Source organism: Lepidochelys olivacea (genome assembly GCF_965140295.1).
Source record: "Lepidochelys olivacea isolate rLepOli2 genome assembly, chromosome: 5".
Lineage (NCBI taxonomy): Eukaryota > Metazoa > Chordata > Testudines > Cheloniidae > Lepidochelys > Lepidochelys olivacea.
In genome coordinates, this window is record NC_140415.1 from 29,224,228 (window position 1) to 29,247,339 (window position 23,112).

General features: G+C 40.1%; 1 protein-coding gene across 1 annotated transcript in view; it reads right to left on the reverse strand.

Annotated features, from left to right (window-relative positions):
• Window positions 1-6,275: 6,275 nt before the first annotated feature.
• The window catches only part of PRKAA1 (protein kinase AMP-activated catalytic subunit alpha 1), a 29,867-nt gene continuing 13,030 nt past the window's right edge, over window positions 6,276-23,112 (reverse strand). The window contains exons 3-9 of the mRNA XM_084628584.1: window positions 19,192-19,285; window positions 18,197-18,341; window positions 16,225-16,312; window positions 14,168-14,392; window positions 11,521-12,007; window positions 10,712-10,838; window positions 6,276-9,683 (exon numbers count right to left, since the gene is read on the reverse strand). Of these exons, the coding sequence (XP_084484710.1) occupies window positions 9,439-9,683; window positions 10,712-10,838; window positions 11,521-12,007; window positions 14,168-14,392; window positions 16,225-16,312; window positions 18,197-18,341; window positions 19,192-19,285 (1,411 nt within the window). The 3' untranslated portion in view covers window positions 6,276-9,438. The remainder of the gene's footprint in view (window positions 9,684-10,711; window positions 10,839-11,520; window positions 12,008-14,167; window positions 14,393-16,224; window positions 16,313-18,196; window positions 18,342-19,191; window positions 19,286-23,112) is intronic.

The following is a 23,112-nucleotide window of genomic DNA, read 5'->3' on the forward strand; positions in this document are numbered from 1 at the left end:
CGGAAGTTGTTCCTCCCGGCCTGTCAGCTGGTTCCCCCAGCCGCGGAGAAAAGAGCGGAGGGCGGCTGGGCCCCGCCCGCAGACTACAACTCCCAGCAGGCCGTGCGCCCGCCCTCTCTCTGGGGCAGGGCGGGGCCGGTCGCGCCGCTCTGTAGCGCCGCGGAGAAATGGGAACTTCTCTGGCTAAGTGTCAGGGCGTGGCCCTGTTACATAAACAACAAGGAGTCCGGTGGCACCCTAAAGACTAACAGATTTATTTGGGCATAAGCTTTCCTGGCTAAAACACCCACTTCTTCAGGTGCGTGGAGTGAGAGTTACAGATGCAGACATAAATACACTGACACATGGAGTGACCTCCCAAGTGGCGATCCAGGGCTGACAGGGCCAATTCGATCAGGTTTCAGAGTAACAGCCGTGTTAGTCTGTATTCGCAAAAAGAAAAGGAGGACTTGTGGCACCTTAGAGACTAACCAATTTATTTGAGCATGAGCTTTTGTGAGCTACAGCTCACTTCATCGGATGCATACCGTGGAAACTGCAGCAGACTTTATATACACACAGAGAATATGAAACAATACCTCCTCCCACCCCACTGTCCTGCTGGTAATAGCCTATCTAAAGTGCTCATCAGGTGGGCCATTTCCAGCACAAATCCAGGTTTTCTCACCCTCCACCCCCCCCACACAAATTCACTCTCCTGCTGGTGATAGCCCATCCAAAGTGACAACTCTTTACACAATGTGCATGATAATCAAGTTGGGCCATTTCCTGCACAAATCCAGGTTTTCTCACATCCCCGCCCCACCCCCATACACACACAAACTCACTCTCCTGCTGGTAATAGCTCATCCAAACTGACCACTCTTCAAGTTTAAATCCAAGTTAAACCAGAACATCTGGGGGGGGGGGGGTAGGAAAAAACAAGAGGAAATAGGCTACCTTGCATAATGACTTAGCCACTCCCAGTCTCTATTTAAGCCTAAATTAATAGTATCCAATTTGCAAATGAATTCCAATTCAGCAGTTTCTCGCTGGAGTCTGGATTTGAAGTTTTTTTGTTTTAAGATAGCGACCTTCATGTCTGTGATTGCATGACCAGAGAGATTGAAGTGTTCTCCGACTGGTTTATGAATGTTATAATTCTTGACATCTGATTTGTGTCCATTTATTCTTTTACGTAGAGACTGTCCAGTTTGACCAATGTACATGGCAGAGGGGCATTGCTGGCACATGATGGCATATATCACATTGGTGGATGTGCAGGTGAACGAGCCTCTGATAGTGTGGCTGATGTTATTAGGCCCTGTGATGGTGTCCCCTGAATAGATATGTGGGCACAATTGGCAACGGGCTTTGTTGCAAGGATAAGTTCCTGGGTTAGTGGTTCTGTTGTGTGGTATGTGGTTGTTGGTGAGTATTTGCTTCAGGTTGCGGGGCTGTCTGTAGGCAAGGACTGGCCTGTCTCCCAAGATTTGTGAGAGTGTTGGGTCATCCTTTTGGATAGGTTGTAGATCCTTAATAATGCGTTGGAGGGGTTTTAGTTGGGGGCTGAAGGTGACGGCTAGTATGGATCTACAACCTATCCAAAAGGATGACCCAACACTCTCACAAATCTTGGGAGACAGGCCAGTCCTTGCCTACAGACAGCCCCGCAACCTGAAGCAAATACTCACCAACAACCACATACCACACAACAGAACCACTAACCCAGGAACTTATCCTTGCAACAAAGCCCGTTGCCAATTGTGCCCACATATCTATTCAGGGGACACCATCACAGGGCCTAATAACATCAGCCACACTATCAGAGGCTCGTTCACCTGCACATCCACCAATGTGATATATGCCATCATGTGCCAGCAATGCCCCTCTGCCATGTACATTGGTCAAACTGGACAGTCTCTACGTAAAAGAATAAATGGACACAAATCAGATGTCAAGAATTATAACATTCATAAACCAGTCGGAGAACACTTCAATCTCTCTGGTCATGCAATCACAGACATGAAGGTCGCTATCTTAAAACAAAAAAACTTCAAATCCAGACTCCAGCGAGAAACTGCTGAATTGGAATTCATTTGCAAATTGGATACTATTAATTTAGGCTTAAATAGAGACTGGGAGTAGCTAAGTCATTATGCAACGTAGCCTATTTCCTCTTGTTTTTTCCTACCCCCCCCCCAGATGTTCTGGTTTAACTTGGATTTAAACTTGGAGAGTGGTCAGTTTGGATGAGCTATTACCAGCAGGAGAGTGAGTTTGTGTGTGTATGGGGGTGGGGGGGATGTGAGAAAACCTGGATTTGTGCAGGAAATGGCCCAACTTGATTATCATGCACATTGTGTAAAGAGTTGTCACTTTGGATGGGCTATCACCAGCAGGAGAGTGAATTTGTGTGGGGGGGTAGAGGGTGAGAAAACCTGGATTTGTGCTGGAAATGGCCCACCTGATGAGCACTTTAGATAAGCTATTACCAGCAGGACAGTGGGGTGGGAGGAGGTATTGTTTCATATTCTCTGTGTATATATAAAGTCTGCTGCAGTTTCCACGGTATGCATCCGATGAAGTGAGCTGTAGCTCACAAAAGCTCATGCTCAAATAAATTGGTTAGTCTCTAAGGTGCCACAAGTACTCCTTTTCTTAATTCGATGAGGGTGGCTGTGATCCACGCCCAACAATAGATGAGGTGGTGTCAATTCCAGGAGAGGCAAAGCTGCCTCTGTAATGAGCCAGCCACTCCCAGCCCCTATTCTAGCCCAAATCAATGGTGTTAAATCTGCAAATGAATTTTAGTTCTGCTGTTTCTCTTTGAAGTCTGTTTCTTCAGTTTTTTTGTTAGAGTATATAGCTACTTTCAAATCCGTTAAAGAACGTCCAGGAAGATTGAAGTGTTCTCCCACCGGCTTTTGTGCGTTACCATTCCTGATGTCCTATTTGCGTCCATTTATTCTTTTACATAGGGACTGTCCAGTTTGGCCAACATACCTGGCAGAGGGGCACTGCTGGCATATGATGGCATAAATAACATTAGTAGACATGCAGGTGAATGAGCCTCTGATGGTGTGGCTGATGTGGTTGGGTCCTCTGACGGTGTCGCTAGAGTAGATATGGGGACAGAATAGGCAACGAGGTTTGCTACCGGGATGGGTTCCTGGGTTTGTGTTTCTGTGGTGTGGTGTGTAGTTGCTGGTAAGTATTTGCTTCAGGTTGGGGGGCTGTCTGTAAGCGAGGACTGGCCTGTCTCCCAAGGTCTGGGAGAGTGAGGGATCGTTTTCCAGGATAGGTTGTAGATCGTTGATAATGTGCTGGAGAGGGTTTCAGCTGGGGGCTGTACGTGATGGCCAGTGGTGTTCTGTTATTTTCCTTGTTGGGCCTGTCCTGAAGTAGGTGATTTCTGGGTACCCAGACCAGGACAGGCCCAACAAGGAAAATAACAGAACACCACTGGTTTCCTCTGAACCACGGCCAAACAACAGGCTTAATTTAATAATTGTGCATCTCATCTGCTGATGAAATACACAGGAACTCCCAAGCTGTCGTTTTCCAAAAAACTTGCCCCAAACAATTACAAGCTGTGAAATAGCCTGGCAAGGAACTACACATTCTTCTTACCAAAGTACAGTCATTAGAATATTTGCTCTTCTTACAGTGTTTATTGATTTTCTCACAGTGTTCATTTTATTCAAGAACCAAGGGTGCCTCACCTGTCTCTCAATGATATGAGCAGTGAGTTAAAGTACTGACAGTTGTTATCCAGGAGATTGAGTAAAATATTTTTGCCAAGCATGCAAACAGCAGTCAGTATTCACACTCAGCTGGTCCCTCCACATTATAGAGGATGAGAAGTTGGATATGAGTCAGCAGTGTGCCTGTGTTACCAAGAAGGCTAACGGCATATTGGGCTGCATAAGTAGGAGCATTGCCAGCAGATCGAGGGAAGGGAATATTCCTCTCTATTCAGCACTGGTGAGGCTACACCTGGAGTATTGCACTACAGAAAGTATGTGGACAAATTGGGGAGAGTCCAGCGGAGGGCAACGAAAATGTTCAGGGGGCTGGGGCACACAACTTACATGGAGAGGTTGAGGGAACTGGGCTTGTTTAGTCTTCAGAAGAAAAGAGCAAGGGGGGAATTTGATAGCAGCCTTTAACTACCTGAAGGTGGGTTCCAAAGAGGATGGAGCTCAGCTGTTCTTAGTGGTGGCAGATGACAGAACAATGAGCAATGGTCTCAAGTTGCAGTGGGGGAGGTCTAGGTTGGATATTAGGAAACACTTTCACTAGTGGTGAAGCACTGGAATGGGTTACCTAGGGAAGTGGTGGAATCTCCATCCTTAGAGGTTTTTAAGGCCCAGCTTGACAAAGCCCTGGCTGAGATGATTTAGTTGGTGTTGGTCCTGCTTTGAGCAGGGGGTTGGACTATCTGACCTCCTGAGGTCTCTTCCAACCCTAATCTTCTATGATTCTATAGTACAACAAAGCAACTACTCTGCTGGAATTAAGGACTCTCTCCTCCCTTCCCAAACAGGGACCAGCTCCAGGTGGACCAGCACATGGCCAGTACCATGCGAAACAGCAGAGTAGAGGCCTTTGGTCACACCCCCCCCCCGCACCCCAAAAGGAAACAAACATGAGAAATGGTCTAGTAAGTGAGGTGATTATACCTCCCCCTCAGCTTTCCCTCAGCACTGAAATGAGGCTACCGAAGAGCTCTGGTGTCTTACAATAATGAAGCCATGATCTACGATCCTTTGGCTCCAGCCTCACCTCCATGGGCTGGACAGGCAGCCACATTACTGCTCTAATGCATACATGACTAAACAATAAGTGCTATATACCTTCCTCTCCCCCAAAGCAGGTTAGAGCAACTGAGAGAGCTTATTTCCATGAAATTGATGTCTGATGCCATTGACACTTCCTCCTCCTGCTCAGCTGGACCCTACTTATTGTCACTATTAGACAAGAAATTGGTTAGACAATAAGTGCCCTGAACTCCATATACTCCTTAAGGTAGTCTTGAAATTTGCTTTGCATCATTGTGGTATTGGGTAGGACTAATGGTCCAAATTTAGGATTAAGAAAGTTGACCAAGAGGTTCCTTACATACAGCTCCCTTAAAAAAAATCATACATTTCCAAAAAATCACCTAGTGATTGTGTGTCTTTATTTATTTTTGCAGTGCACAGAACTGCAACTCAACCTAACCAACTTTACCTACTTTGAATTTATCTCAACTTTGGCCCAGCATCCATAGCTGCTTTGGGAAAACGGCACTGCAGCTGTTATTGAGGGTCAAATTTGTAACTCCAGGCCAACCTGAGCTAAACTGATGCATCACAGAGACTGAAGCATGCTGCAAGACTCTGCCTGCAAATGCTCTAACTTTAACAGTATAGTGTCACAGGTTGTGTGTAGTCCAAGGTAACCCTAGTCGTATTTAAGATGAGCATTGCACCCATGAACTGAGAGTTTGAACCCTCCCTTGGCAGCTTTCAGATAATCTGTTATGCAGATTTGTTCTCTGTCTGTGTTGTGCAGGAGTTCCTTTTGCAAGTTTCGTTCTGAGCTTCAAGTTTCTGGTTTAAGGCCTGAAGTTTTAAAGTGCTCTAAAATCCACATGGCCTCTCTGATTTTATTTGAGTAGTATCAAGGAAAATAGCATTAATTAAAGAGGGAAGAATGAAAGATTCTCTTGAGATTAGCATAATGTAATCACAAGTCATGCACCTGATAAATTTCCAAAACAAATGAACTGAGTGTGATCACAGGAAAGCAAGTTGCGGGTCATTTTGTCAAGAGGTTCCTGATATACCATCTCCTTAACATGAGCTACTCAACGTTTTTGGTGCAGAATTAGGGAGTGGCATAGTGGTAGTGGGAATTGGGAGGGTGCAATTTAGGGACTGTGCCCCACTGCCAACCCTCACCTTCTTGGGCTGTGCTTTAGAACAGCTACGTCCCAACCCTTAGTTCAACACTAATCTTTCATCTGAAGTAAAGTTTTGTGGTGTTGATTTATGGGGTGTAAAGCAGATCAAACTGCTGAGCTAGTGTAGTTAGTGGAGCTATAAAGCATGGTTATTGATAAATGTCTTGTAGAAGATAGTAGCATCAATAGTGAGCGTGCTACGGAAATGAGAGATGGAATTCATTCAGTGGTCACAGTTATTGCTATTCCATTAGTTTAATCTATACTTTTGATAGTTTTCTGGATTTGAAATAAATGTAGCATCCACTTTAAATTAGTATACAAAATTTTATGGATACCAAAAAGACAAAGTAGCATGCACACAATTTTCAAACAAGAGATGAGTATTTTATATTGACTAACATACAATTTCACATCCTTGAAAGGTAAAAAGTCATACAGCTATAACAAGCATTTTTCATTCAGTATTGCCAAAAATTGCAATAGGAAGTAGGCACATCTTGTTTGTAAGAAAAAAAATGTTCATTTCTTACAACATATAATGGTAATCAACTGACAGTAAATATTTATTTCAATGTCAAGACATATATGGAAAATGGTCTCTGAAATATTGCACCACAAAGATGGACTTTTACCACCTTACCAGTGTAAGTTACATTACATGTGGACAAACAGATTTATCCACATTTTATGAACAATTACAATAAAAAAGCAAGAATATTTGAGGGGCCTCTCCATGTATAGCAAGCTTAGGGGAAGGGGGGAAAAAAAAAAAAAAAATCTAGAAAGCAGTTTTCAGTATTCCCTTTGCAATTAAAGATGTAGTTGATTAAGATCTCCCCAACAGAGCCCCACTATGCCTTGCAGTGAAACAATTTGTTTTGATAGCCTATTGCCAGATACTAATGCAACATTAAGGAAGTCAGCTTTATGTCTGATGAAGAAAGTAGTTTAAACTGTCAGAGTAAAAGTTTGAAACAGATGAATGAAACTGGAATCAAATAGGTTAAATAGTCCCAATTCTTCCTTCACTGCCCCGTATTTAAAAATCAATTCAAATGAGAAAGTTTTGATGGCCCAAGCCTGACTTCTTATACCAATAAAATTTACTTTATTTAAAACTATGCATTCTGTCAGAAATATACATTAAACTTCATACTCCAAGACAAAGTAAAAACATGGTCGCCTTAAAGCACAAAAGCTGGAAAAGTATAAAAAGTAAAGCTTATGCGCTTTGACATTTTACATGCGTGTTGAGCATTACAAATTATTTGCAAACCAGGAACAGCTACAGGTTCAAAAGATTTCATCTAACATATGCAAAAGAGACAGTTTAAGTGTTTCCGAACAAGGAAATACTGCAATAAAAAAATGTGCGTTTGTTATGCTATTTGTACAAGTGCAATATTTAGCAATTTCAAAATAAAACAGCGTAGCTAAAAGGGATCACAATAACTTATTGAATAGATGTATCAGAATTAATTCTGACAAGACTAACTTTTAAATAGTAGAATTTGTAATTGGTCCCCCATCCTAACATCTAAATTCCGTCAGCAGTATAAACCCAAAGCATCATCTTTAAAGAAAAATACAGCTTTCTGTTTTGAAATACAGTAGTGTAATCCTGCTTTATAGGGACCACGTGTGACACTTCTCTGAAGACAGGCGGACAAGAGTTGAAATTGAAACTTGTACCCAGTTACTGATGGACCATGCAACTCCCAAATTCATAATGCTAAGACACGGAAAATCCTGGGGCTTAAGCAGCTGCAGGTTTCTTCGAATTCAGTGCATATTAGAAACACTTATGAACTTCTAGAGTTAGATAACCCAGATTATTGTACTACTCTATGCAAGGATAAACTATTCTTACTGCATCTGTATTTAGCAGTTCACTGCGGGTGAATCCTGGACAAATTGAACTCACTGGCAAAACTCCCATTAACTTCAGTGTGGTCAAGATTTCACTCTATATATGTTTGGGTTCTCTTAATTATAAAGTGGCACTGTAAAGAAAAACTAGGGGGAGGAAGAGATCTAGCAGACTCCATTTTGAAGTTAACATACAACTCAACTGTAAGATTAAACATTTTCTGGCATAAACAAATTGCTTCAAATTTGTATTTATCATAGTTAAAGGAGCAAAAGTACATCCAACTACAAATAGAGAAACATTTAAAATGTTTTCATTATGTGCATGTGCTATGATTTGTCCAATATTAAATTAAAAAAAAATCAAATTTATTTCTGAAAAACTGAAACAGACCTGGTAAATTTAGAAGCCTTAAACTATTCATGCCAATTATGTCAGCATTTCTGATCAAGTGTTAAAAGTTCAGTGGAATATTAACACAAATTTACATGCTTTTATTAGCATTGACCAGTTGTATATTTCAGTTTAAATGACTGATCAATTGCACTGTTAACTTTAGAATCATTTAATTAAAAACAACAAGATGTGCTATAAAATGATTTGGGCATCCTAATCTAGATAAATAGTTCCAACTGCAAAATGAGTTCTATACAGTCCTATAGCTGACCCAGCGTGTGATATAAAGAACACTGATAATTTAAGAATAAACTCAGTGTAAGATTCTGGAAAAGCACTCACACATAGAACTAAGGAATCCTCAGCCTGTAGCAGCATGCCAGGAGCTGATCCACTGCTACTACTCTAAAATGGGCTAGTGAAACTGAACAGTTCATGAACCCACTGAAAGCCTTCCCTCTTGTGGAACACTGTTTCATGGTGCATAGGAGACAGAAGAATCTCCTTTGCATGAGCCTTCTCAAACCTTGTGGTATGGGACCACAATTGTTTCACTGACCTAATATAGCCCACTGGATTTCATCTTTAGTGCTTACTTAGTATTCAAACTCATAAGAAATGCTGACTGTTTGAACTCTCCAACATATACACAATCAAAATCTATCAAAGTTATTAAAAAAGTAGTAAGTTATGATTTGCTTAAAAATATTCACCCAAACTAGCTTGACTATTTACTGCCAATTATAAGTGGGATGAACACCACAGCAGCTCGAATGTGTTCCTGCTGTAAGACAACTGAATGGTATACTGAAACTACAGTTGCAGATTGTGCCCAACAAGTCACTGTCATAGGCCACTAGGCTAGCAGGTGAACATTTACCTACACTGCAACAAAATTACCGCCAGTGTAAATACAAATAAAACGGTCCTTATGGTTAAAAGTAATGTTCTATGAAGCCTAATGTGCACTCAGTGTAAAATGTTGAGAACCACCCAAAGGCCCTGTAATTTATTGTACCTGTATTATACTATTGAATAGTAGACAACGTAATCATAACTCACTTCAGCTTCAGTGTATTAAAGGTCTAACTGCTCTTAATCATGTTTCAGTCCCTGTGCAAACTGCATTATGTGGCTAGTCTTCAGCGCCTTCATTATTGTAACTTGATTATAATTGGAAGCATTTGACTATGATTTAGGCATGCTTATTGCTACAAAAGAAATAAGCCAATCTTTAAAATTATTGTGCAAGTATTTTAATAAGATTTGCACACATCTCAAAAAATTCTATGGTGTGACTCCCTGATCTTGGGGTTAAGTCAGCTGAAGAAGAGTCAAATGAAGATGTCACTGATGAGGTAAGGGACAGATCTGCAGATTTTCCTTGTGCATCACCATCAGACTCCTTCTGACAAGATCTATAGCTGCTCACAGAACCTGATCTCTGCGGTGTGGTAGTCCCAGATTTTGCTTCAATAATTTCATCTAGAAAAAAGCAGGAAAAAACGATGAAACACTTTATAGCGGCAAATATAACAAATAGCCACTAAACTGAGAATTTTAGGTCCCCTCACCATTAATACCAAGTCTTTGAAAGGTAATCTTGTTTTCTACTTTTAGTTACACAGGATTTGCATATGTATGTTACAAATCAAAATATATACAGCAGATGCAGCAAACCCTTGTATTTTTTTTTACAGGGTTAACACAGGTGTTTGACATTCAAGTTACTCAAAGACACTTGTGCACTGGTTATCAAATTAGCTGAAGAAACCGAGGGCAGTAACCCTCTAGTCCAGTCTTCAACTATCTGCTCAAATTAGTTTACAAAAGTATGTTTGCATTGAGTTATGCTCTATCTAAACCATGAACTTCTACAATTTTTTAAAATAAGTTTAAATATTTAAATTCACACTGCTGAACTTGTCCCTCACTTTGCAGTTTTGGCAGACCAGTTTATGAAGCCGAGACTGGAATTCCATAGTAAAGATTGTAAATAACCATCTCCTCTTGTATCTGCCACACCCACCCCAAAACCCAATTTTGTATTAACAATTCTGTTCGAGATTTTGATCTGCAGACTTCAGTCACTGGATTTTTTTTGGCAGAGAATATGGGACAACTTAGCCTGATAAAACTAAGAATGCAATCTTCCACTTGGAAATAACGTGTGAACCCCTGAAGTAAAATCCTAGCGGAGACAAGGCAGTTTGTACTTAACAGATCCAGGTAAAGACTAGTATGCCCCACTGTCTTGATCTTGACCTGCCAACTCATGTGAAAACTACAACTGCCTTGTCTTTGCTAGGATTTTACCTCAAAATTAGCTAACAAATTAAGCCCACCCACACCTTTTTTCCTTAGTGAAGACAAGGCCCAGGTCCTTAAGGGCTTCCAAATCACATTTCTAACTGATATTTAAGTGTGAAAGTCCGAATTACACCACTACAGTTTCTTCAATTGTTTATAATTATATTATTCCAATAGTTATGTATTTATTCTCCTTCACATACCATCAATGCTACGGAAATCCAGTAAGTACGTCCTACTGTCCACCTGGTATAACTGTAAACTCATTTTAGAATATGTACTAGTCACTGGATTCTTCCTTCGAACACGCAAGTAGTATGGATTTACAACCTGGTAAAGAATACAGATGAAATAGTTAATTTTCATTATAATTTTTAAAGACCATGACAAATAATGTATACAAAACACAAACCTCCTAAAGCAGGGGTGGGCAAACTACGGCCCGTGGGCCAGATCCGTCCCATCAAGGCTTTGGATCCAGCCCACGGCCCTGTACCACTCCTGAAAGTGGCCAGCACCACGTCCCTGCACCCCTGGGGGACGGCGTGGGGGAAGATGGCTCCAACTGGCCAGGAGGTACCCGCAGGAAGGGCAGCACACAGAGGCCTCTCCCCACTCCCGGGGCTACAGGTGCTGGCTGCTTCCGGGAGCAGCGCAGTGTGGGGCCAGGGCAGGCAGGGAGCCTGTCTTAGCCCCGCTGCATGTGGCTGCCATCCCGGAGCTGCTCCAGGTCTGCATCCTGCACCCCAACCCCCTGCCCTGAGCCCCCTGACATACCCCTCCTGCACCTTAATCCCCTGCCTTAGCCCCCTTGTACACCCCCCCACGCACGCCTACCGCTTGCCCTGAGCCCCTTCCTGCACACCATACTCCCTCCCACACCCCAACCCCTGTCCCAGCCCTACATGTAATTTCCCCACCCAGATGTGGCCGTCAGGCCAAAAAGTAAGGTATCAATTTTGTGTTTTAAGCTAAACATAACCATCTGTCAGAAAGCTTTTTGTTCCCTCACCTTCCATTCGTAATCCAATTGTTTAATTGCTCGACAAACTTCTGCCATGATGTCATTTGGTCGACTTTGACTCCGAATTCCTAAATGCCACTTAGCTCTTCTTACACCTTGGTGTTTTGACTTTTGTGGGTTGAGCTCATCAAGTGTGTGGCGTGGCCGTGGTGCTTCAGCTACTAAAAATGGCACTCTTTCAGGATGAGGGCGAGACAAATGGTGATCATCAAGAAAAGAATCTGGTGGGCTTGTTGCCAAATAGAAGTCTTTGGCCTCATTCATTATTCTTCTGTTATCTATAATGAGGTGATAGGCAACTGCTAAGGGGTCTTGATGATTTCGGCTATATAAACAGCTTAGCACCTCCTCTTCTGTGCATTCAAACTTCTCACACACTTCTTTTAAGGCTTCGTCATCAATCATGTTTGAGCTATAGGAGGGGTCTTCAGGAAAGAGATACTTGGGAAGGTCCTGCTTGAACCACTCATGCTCCCTGGATATAAAAATAAGTAGTTTTGAGTTCAGCCACACAGATTTTATGTAAACTTTTAAAGAAAACCGAATAGTTAAAGACAAACTTTTATTAATTATGAGATTTAGTAAAGCATTTCATTGTTCTTAAAAAGGAAAATTGTTGATGTCAGGATAACCCAGGAAAGCTGAAACTGAAAGCTCTATTTTGTTTTAAAGAAAAGGAGTACTTGTGGCACCTTAGAGACTAACCAATTTCTTTGAGCATGAGCTTTCGTGAGCTACAGCTCACTTCATCAGATGAAGTGAGCTGTAGCTCACGAAAGCTCATGCTCAAAGAAATTGGTTAGTCTCTAAGGTGCCACAAATACTCCTTTTCTTTTTGCGAATACAGACTAACACGGCTGTTACTCTGAAACCTGTTATTTTGTTTTAGGTCAGGTCAACACCAGGAAAAGGAGGTGTGTTTTTAAAAAAGTGTTAGTACACACCAGGCAAGTTGTAGTTTTACTTGACGTAGGGGACAGAGGTTCATACACTAAGAACACCAAACTACAATTTGCTTTGTCTACACTAGTATTTTACATTGTATTGGCCACCTTTTTCACCTAGCATAGACATGGCCTTAATATTTCAACTCTAGATTTACCCTACTTGAATCACACTCTAGTAGGTTGTTTGTCAACTCCTTGATGGCAGTAACAAAACACACAAACTCCTTATTTTTGGAATTTTCAACCTAATTCTAACAATGTTTACTCATTGCTGATCATCATGCATTAGGTGTCCCCTTCTCCTCCCAGCCAGACCGGAACCAATAATTGATTTTTTGGTCCATAGGCTTAACCCCCAAAAAAGTTTTATTTGACCTGAAATAAATTTTGGTTTTTTTGGGTGTGTTTTTCAGTTTTAAAAAAGTCCAGCTAAATTTTGAAATAGTAAAAATGTTTTGTTTTGAAATGGTTAAAAAAATTTTTAAAAAAATTTCCAATTTTTTCTGCCAAAAGTATTTCTTGAATTTGACCCAATATCCACATAATACTTGTGCATAAGAAAGGTCCCTAGTCCTGTTATCTAGAATAACCTACCTCCTTGATAGGCATTAGGACAGGGATTGGTAGATGTAAAGAAACTGGAATTTTAACATTTTGTTAGCCATCGTTCATTCTAATCTGTATTCAAGAGTCACCTTCCCTCACTGCCCCAAAAGTTAGTAGACTTAAACTGCCAAGGAAAGGGTAAGAAAAGTCTATCAGACGACAACCTTTTGGTACTGTCTGGTATTAACCAGCATACAAGAACAAAGATTTACAGTTTACATTTCAAAACACAATAAAAGTTAAAATACAGCAGAAACCTTATTTTTCAAAGTTGTCTGACCCACTGGAAAATACAGTAAAGAGCAGATTGGTCATTTCAGTGCACTGAGCTAGCTACATAAGAAATGTCCAATGATATGTCATGAAACAAGAATTTTGCAATGACAATTGGTAGTAGAGACTATGAAAATATTACAATATTCATCTGAAGATATGAAAATGTAACAGGGCAGTTAATCAAGGAAACCAATAAATTTTGCAATTTGTCCTGTACAAGGAGTGAAAGCATGGTCTTCTGGTTAAAGCACTTGCTTCAGTATCAGATCTAACCCTACCCTGCCACAGTCTTCCCCAGACACCTTCATCACATCACTTAGTTTCTCTGTACCTTATTCCTTAAAAGCATCTGTCAGATTAGTATGCCCCCACCTACCAATTAGCACAATTATTATAAGGCCTAGTGTTCATAAAGCACTGATATCTTCTGATGGAAGGTACATGAAAAGTATATTACACACTAACATTAACACCTATCTTTCTTTAGGATTTGTACATCTTTATGTCTCTTTCTGCCCTAATCCCAATTTTTAGAAGGATCTCTTTTTCCCCCTCAAGGATCAATACAGACACTTCAATATCTTGAACTCCAACACCTTTTAAGTGTATTAGTAATAGAATTCTAGGCATAAGCAGATTTTGCCTTTGGAACCAGAGCTGTCAGATTTCCAAAAGCCAAAACACAAATATGTATATCAATGGAGAGTAACAATAGGTTGTATGGCAGAACCATTTTTATGAACGATTTCTTAGTTCTGTTGATTTCTACTGTGGCATCTGTGATTAGACATCAATTATTGTTTTACCTAATGTCTCTGATTGTAGCTCTCTTCATGGGATCCACCTGCAGCATGTGTTTCAGAAGGCTAATCACAGATGGATTTAGATATTGAGGGGTATAAAAGATACCATCACATATCTTCTTAAAAAGCGTTGGCACGTGATCATCATCAAATGGAAGGGTTCCACAAAGCAGAGCATAGAGAATAACCCCACTGCTCCAAATATCTACTTCTGGACCTGCATATAATCTGGAAAAGGTTATCTGTTAATAAGTTATAGTAGCACAGTACATTTAATTATATATCTTTTTGCAACTTGTTTATATGTTGTAGTAGTTAAAAGAACACAGACAAACTGAGGCCTACCAGCACTGATCAGGGGAGGCAAGGTATTCACATGATTGTGAAGCTGAACTCCACCAGACACGTAGGGCATGGACATATAGAGCAGAATTCATCTATCTATGTAATGTACCATAGTGCTAAATGAGGGGAAGGCCATACCATAGTGACAAGGCAGGTCAATGTAAACATGTATTTGGCAAATTATATCCAAACCACAAATATCATCCTAGGGGGAAGGGAGATTAAGTTCCTATGTTTCCTTGTCCCATTTACTAATAAATCAGATGCCTGGATTATGCTCAGCAATAGTAACTACTGCAGTGGGGTGGAAGTCAGTGGGTTGCCCAGAACAGACGACATTAAGGGTATGTTTATCCTGCAATCGGAGGTACAATTTGTAGCTCATGTAGGTACTGTATACTTGTGCTAGCTTTAATCTAGCTATCTTGTAAAAACAGCAATGAAGATGCACCAGTGGCATGGGCTTCAGCCTGGAATGTTCAAACTTGCACAGTTCCCACAGTACATATTTGCAATGCTAGCAAGCACAGCTGTTTCTTCATTGCTGATTTTTAGCAAGCTAGCTAGATTAAAGCTAGCATGTGTATACCTACACAAGCTGCAAGTCACACATCTGACTGCACTCTACAGTTGACTAACTGTGTTGGAGGATTTAATAGTTGCAGGATTGAGCTAATAGGCCCAAATGTCACTTGCCCTAATATGCCACAGTAAAAGTTTACACTAATACCAAACTTTCCTGCCTGGAACTTTTCTATCTGTTAGTCAGAAAATAAAGTGCTACTTCCAAAGTGTGAACTATGATTCATTAGGTCAGTGGTTCCCAAACTTTTTAATAAGGCAACCCACCGACTGCATTTGGGGTTGGTTTTTTTTTTTGGTAACTCACCAGACACTTATCCCCTCATCTGCCCCGGCACCACAACCCTAATTCTGGCCCAGTGCAGAGAGGAGGCCTGGTGGAGTTGGGGAGCGAGCCCACCCCACCTTTACCCTGCAGTGGCAGCTCCTATCACATGAGACTGCACCTACCTCCAGGCATTGCAACATGGTGCACGGAGTTGTAGAACCACTCATATTTGGCCAGTTTCCCCCCATGACAAAGGGGAAGCCAGGCCAAACCTGAATGGTGCTGCGACCCTGCACTAGAGCAAAAAGCTGGGCCCAGCCTTCCAGCACAGGAGCTGCCACTGCAGGGTGAGTGTGAAGCGAGCTCGCTTTCCATCTCCCCCAGTCCTCCTCTCTGCACCATAACGTTTGCCTAGGTCAGGGCCCAGTGATGGGTTAATCCACCATTGGACATGGCAACCCATCTGGGACCTTCCTGCGATCCCCTGGTGGGTTGGGACCCACTGTTTGGCAAAATACTGTACTAAACAGACCTTTTGGTAATTCTGGAAATTGATAGATACAGTTTATGATATTCACTGTACATGAATTTTCTAGTTGATAAAACTGCATTTTTACCAAACTGACTTGGGTACAGCATACACACACTGCAGTTTGGACTACTTGACACAGTACAGTGACACTGAAGGGGCCAATAAAGCTGACTAGGCCACTAATCAACGTATAAGTAAACTTCAAAAATTAGCAAGGGAGGGAAAGTCAACGTTGAGCTTGTGTACTATAATATTGTCTTGTTATCTTTAATATTAACTAGCAAGGTATTTTTCAACTACATGAATACATTTATCGAATATAAGAGATACTACCTTCCTGAAATTACTTCTGGTGCAGCATAATTAGGGGAACCACAGCTTGTTCTTAAAAACTCTCCATCTGACATCATATTTGAAAGACCTGAAAGTGTACAAAAGCAGCTACTAAAAAAATTCAGCTAGAGGAAACTGATTACACACTGTATGGGCATCTTAATCCAACCACTAATGCTAATACGAGTAATAAGTTACAGTTTACTTTTTCTAAATTATAAAGTACAGCAGTTTAGAATTACTGAAATGTGTACAGAAACAGAACAGTGCAGTGTAAGATGTTGCATACAGTATACCAGAAATTAGTTTTGCTCTTCAGCATCAGTTCAGTAAAACTAAAGACATGTATGCACATGATCTAGGCATGCCTAAGAGAATACATCCATTCCAAGACGCAGCAAGAAAAGTCTGTTTTGGAAATGTCCAGAGACATAATGGAGGACTGAGTTGTTCTAAGGGAGACACAGGACTGCAGTAAGGTGGGACTTCAACAAGAGAAAGCATTCTTAACAGTGATTGCTTCCAAATGCTTGAAGTGGAAGACCACCACAGAACAGTCCAAGGAATAGCCTCTACAGAACACAAGATTCAATAGCAGCTCTTTACAGAACAGTATAGTGATTGTACCTACAGCAGCAGACGGGCACTCTCTCAACATCCACTGGGGAGTTGCAGACTACAGCTTGGATAGGATTGAGTGTTCTGGCTATGGCTTACTGCATTAATGCAATACTCCCTTTTTTGAATCTGAAGTGATAGAGAAGAGTGCCTCAACCAGTTTTCATACTTATTAAACTGAACAGGTTTCTTTATAAATACTCGTTTAGTTAAATAAGTTCAACAGCTTTGCTAAAATTTATCCACGGTAATAAAGCCATTTTAACAGTTAATACTGCATTTTGTTTTGCTGTAAAAGAATAAGTAATCGTTCATCTAAAAGCATTCTGCAAATCAACGTAGTAAAACCCTTTGACAGAAATAATTAACAGGACTCCCAACCCCCAATGTATTTGAACACCATACCTTTGAAATAATTGAATACTTAGCATTTATATAGCACCTTTCATCAGAGATCTCAAAGCGCTTTACAAGGGCGGGTATAATCCACTATGTCTACAAGAGAAATATCAGGATTATGTAGCAATATGGATACCTGTCTATGTTTATATGGCAAGAAGGTTTCCTAATGCTGGCAGTCCTGAAAACTAGCTGCCCCTGTCTTTCTGCAGTTGTATTTTGTGCTCTTTTATAGCAAGTCTGTACAAGTAAAGAACTATAACTTTCCTTCCCTTGGCTAAGCAGGCAATACATAGCAAGTGCAAGAATTAGTAAGAAGTTAGTTCCTCTTTTACCTTTCATTATCTTCAGTTTCAGTTTTATACTGTCAACATCATCAGGGTAGATCTTTTTACTTTTTTAATTTTAAGTTGAATTTATAGTTAGATATGGAAAGTAGTACTGAATAATAGTACTAAGTGCTATATCATCATTAATGCCTTTCACTAGAATGATGTGGTTCTTATCAAGTTTGGTGAACCATCCTTGTGGATCAGAAGACATTGAGTTATTAAAACAAAAGGTGGATAGTTGTCCCGATTTTACCAGTGGAGAAAGATATAGAAGACAAGGAACTTGCCAAAAATCAATTTTGAAATAAATGGAACAACATGCATTAAATGCTAAATACAATTTAATACTTAGTGACATTTTTGTTCTACCAGACCAGGCCAGACTATTAATTTCTATCCAGTCACAGAAAACATCTGGCTCAAAGATGACCTATAAGGAGAAGAAAACTCTGCACTAAGCAATGTTCTCATATTTCTTTTTGGGACACTCCTTAGGTTCTTGTACTGTGCTCATCACCATAGTATCCAAGTATCACAACTCCAATAATGAATATTTTCTGCATTAATAAATAGCATTGATGAAACTTGAACATGATCAAGTTTAGAATAAAATAAATGCTCACCAAAATCAGCTATCTTGGCATTCATGTGTGCATCAAGCAGTACATTTTCAGGTTTCAAGTCTCTATGTACAACCATATGCCTGTGACAATAATCCACACCAGAAAGGATTTGCTGGAATAAACGTCTACTCTCCTTCTCATCAAGCTAAGAAAGGAAAAGAAGCCATTTAAAATACTCTTATCTGTCCAACATTTTTCTTGAATCAGCAAGAAGTAAATATTATTTGTATTACATTTCCATGCAAGTCAGTATTTGGATGCAATAAAGAATGCAACAGGTTACACTTAAGTATTTTACAGTCTGGACACTTTACAGATAAAATAACAGATGGGAAGATGAACTGACTACCACACAATGATTCAGTGGCAGAGCCAGCAGTAGAACCCAGAATGAATTTTTCTAGCCCACAATGCCTTAAACAGAACACTTTTAAGGAACGTTATCCACTGAGTTAATTACACAGTCAAAACTTGCTTTTCCAATCAATTTCAGAAGCATGACTGTCAAAGAGGTCATGTGTTTAGGAACATACATCCTTAGAGCTCATGCATTCTCTATTTTTGCTTTATGTAGAAAAAGCATTTGATATATCGGATTGAAACAAACATCAAAAGTTGCAAATTCAACTTGATCAAAACCTTTAGAAAGTTAAAAATGAAAGGTTACATAAAGTTAGTCTGCTTTGCACAGATGCAGTAATTTTGACTGATTAGAATTAGTATCACCATTCAATTAAAGAGGCAAGTGCAGTTTCAAATAAGATAAAACTACATTTATGAATGAAATTCCATAAGTTTAAACTAGCAGACGCCACTTATTAATGTTAGTTTCAGAGCAAAGTTTACTGAGTTAGAAAAAGGATAGGATACTTTGAGACATGCTACTGCTAACTGAAAGACTAGATAAGAACAGCTCTTCACCTAGCGAGAAACATTTTTGCAAAAGTGATTATAAAATGCAATCTACTGTTTTGTAGAGCTGAAGGTCGTCTTACCCTTCCATTTTTACAGATATAATCGAACAGTTCCCCTCCAGAAACATATTCCATCACCATGAAAATGTCAGATGGTGTACTGATGACTTGGTACCTGATAAAGGTAACATATCTATTAATTCCACTGCACACCCACAAGATACAACTAGTTAATTATAATTAAAACAGCATTGGGCTTTGTTAAATTTGGATATAAGCTATACTTTAGAACTAAATATTTCCTATATGAAATTAAGTTGTTCAGAAATCCCTGTTTCAGTATCTCTCATCAGGGAATGGGACCACTGCAGCAACAGGTGGAAGCATATTAAAGAGAATTTACACTTCTGAGTAGGAGGCCCAGTTTTAGCCAGCAGATTAGGAATAGAAGTTTCTCAGGCCTATTAAAAATATTATAGCCCCCTTTCCATAACTAAAAAATAAAAAAGCTAAGGAAGAGACAAGTACTTGTTAGAGACAAAGGGCATCACTATAACACAATATTATTCTTGTTATTGTACAAGGAGTCAAACATTTAAATATTTATAAAATACAAGCAGGAAGGGGTTTAAGGACTTTAGAAGGGGTTTAAGGAGATCGAACAGTTGCAGAGAAAGTTAGGAAGCTTACTAAAGTAATGTAGAAGTGGTTAATTGAACAGTTTGTTTAATCAACCCCAACATGCTTGGACTTGTTTTCTCGGTTTCCTATATGACATTTTACGTACAAGTTCTACAGCACCCAAAAGCCAGCTACTACTTCCAGAACAAACAGAAAGACTAGGTCTCTCCCTTGATTTTACAGTCTACATTTAGATGTGATGTGACAAGTAGGGGTAACAGTAAGACGGTGGATGAAGACAGAAGCGGCAAAGTCGTGTGGTGATTCAGTTTAGGCATGCCATGTATACTGATGGTACAAATTAACTAACTTCTTGTAGACACAACAGAAGGACTGCAGTGTTTTCTTATAGAAAGATTTCTCAGGATAAGGGAAAACAAGTTTCAGCTTTCCTGGTCAAGTTATTCTTGGTCTGAGAGCTCATTCTTGTCAGTGTAGCTCACCTGGGTGATTAATACTTGCTAACTTGTAAACAATCAAAATACCGAACAGAATATATTTTAATACTCAGATTTCTAATGTATCCTGAATTCTGAGGCTCTTATTCTATCTTACAAGACTATTAAGGCAGTTCATTCTTGTTTGATTTAGTTTTATATAGTTTAATTTGAGATATTTCAGTTTAGTGACTCATTCTTTATCATCTAAATGACTTGTTAGTATCTTACATTACAATGAAATTCTTTTTCATATACTGCATTATGACTACTTCTGAAGTTATTTCTAACCAACAACATTGTTTAAGGCAGTGTTCCCTAAACTTTTGAAAGCTGAGCCTCCCTTGAAGAAAATTAAACAAATGACATATGGTATCAGACATATCCAACAGGAGTGGTCATTCATTCAAAATATATTGTTTAGATCTTCGTAATATGATACTATGTAAATGTCAACCTTGTGAACTATTTCACTGCTCAAAGAAGATGGGAAGTATCACCGGTCATCCCAGGTACCACACCCCCTCTAAAATAAATAGGACAGTTTACACCTCAGAGCTAGCAGTTCAGGTGCTCTGAAAACTCAGGCCAAGTCCACACTACAGGGACTATAGCAGCAAACTGTGCTGATGTAACTATGCTGGAATAATCTCAGTGTAGATACAGTTATTACACACCCCTTACAAGTAGCCATGTCAACCTAAGTTTTAAGTGTTGACCTGGCTTTAGCCAGACATTACTGCAACAGTTGCACTAGGGTTAGGTTTTCAGGGTTAACTTCAGGGTTACAGCTAGAGATTAGGGCCTGGTCTATGTTCTGAAATTACAGCTATCCTAGTATGTCAGTTACATGTGAATTCCTCTTCCCCACACATAGCTCTGCTGGTATAAGATGCACTTATATCGACATAAAAGTGCTTTTGCGGAGATAGCTTACATTTCCTGGGTAACTGGTGTGAACTGTGCTGGTATTTATCCCAATACAAGCTGCATCTATACTATGAAGGTTTGCCAATACAGCTGTGCCAGAAAAACTTCCCAAATGTAGACAAGGTCTCACTGCTTTCAAAATAGAAAACTCAATTCTGGAAAACATCTGAGACACCTCATCCCCTGTGCCCACTAGTCCTTTACACCCTCTCAGTCTTTGGGGGATGTGCCTCATGACTTTGGGAAACACTATCTTAAACTAATATTCCAGAGACAGTGAGATGAGTTTGTAGAGAAAAATTTTATATTGCGGCACTTTAGCCATGAAACTGTCAACTTTTAACATGTTGTGATTTTAAGATTTTATCAGCTGAACAAATGTTTAGAAGTGGAAAGAAGTTGTGGCCTATTGTTAAGAAGGGTCAAGATCACAACAGGGTACATTTCAAATTAAGGCAAGCAATTACTCTTTTTTTAAAAAAAAAAACACAGAATTTTAATCATTCTTAGTTGATACAATGAGCTTGAAACCATACTTGACATTGCAACTAAACACTTGGATAAGGAGAAACATTTAAGACTTAGCAAAAAATGGCTAGGAAAAAAGTTTTATATCATATTATATAAATCATGATAGAGCTGAACAATTTCTTAGAAATAGGTGTCACTGCAATCTCCGCTTGCAGTGTTTTAACTGAGGAAAAATTTGGATTTGGGGATGGAGGATTTCCCTGTTTGTCTTCATTACAGATGGAACTCTCTAGTTTTTAGGTGTTACCCTAACCCAGCTCTAATATAAAAAGCCTCCCACCCAAGCATAGTGGTGCTTAACACCTGAGCTAACTGGCCCATCCTGGGGTACAGGCTAAAACCTAAATGCTGCTTACACTTTGACTGGAGCTCTCACACATTGCAGTATGGATGCAGGCTAAGCCACTTAAGTGCTGATAGTCCTCCAGTGCATTCCTCCAACTCCCACTCCTACCCGTGACCAGAACAAGAGGGTCGGGAAAGAATTTTCCTCCAGAGTAGATAGGAAGAGGCCCTGGAGGTTTTTCACCTTCCTCTGTAGCATGGGGCACGGGACACTTGCTGGAGGATTCTCTGCCCCTTGAAGTCTTTAAACCATGATTTGAGGACTTCAGTAGCTCAGACATAAGTGAGAGGTTTATCGCAGGAGTGGGTGGGTGAGATTCTGTGGCCTGCATTGTGCAGGAGGTCAGACTAGATGATCATAGTGGTTCCTTCTGACCTTGATATCTATGAGAGACAAGTTTGCCCACAATTCACTAGGAGAGAACCAGAGCAGCTCCACTTACTGCAGTGCTAAGTATCAGGGGATTTAACCCTACAAGTTTTAATGCTTCATATGAGCAAAAGTAACAGTGTGGATGCCAGATGACTGCAGAATTGCTCCTCACAGATTAGGTAGGCCAACCAGGTGCTCACATCTGAAGGCTGATCACTTGAGTTAACTCTGCAGTGAGGACACACCCTTTCAGAGTTCTTCCCCTTCTATATACTAAATTTACGTATGCCAGAGATTACTGATTCCGGGGCTCAAAGAAACTTCTAAAGAGCAAAACCTACATCTGGATACACCATACTGCAGTGAAGCTAGAAAAACACTTTAGGGTAGAATAAGCCTGGACCTCCCTACAAAAACTATTTTCCTCAGCTCCACCCCACATTACTCAGCCATACTACAAACAGAAAGATAGGATCCAATATAACCACTTAATACTAACTAGCAGTTGAGGACAGAAGGGTTGTGTGTTTATTTCTGTTAGCAATTCCATTTATTAACACTAGCTTATTGATGAGTTTGCAACCAACAAAGATCTAAGAAAAGATATCATCTCTTCACAGAAAATCAATTTCCTTAAGATGTGTTGCAGCAAAAGCACTGGAAAAAAATCCCATATACCTGAAATTGGACAGCTGCTGGAGGGGA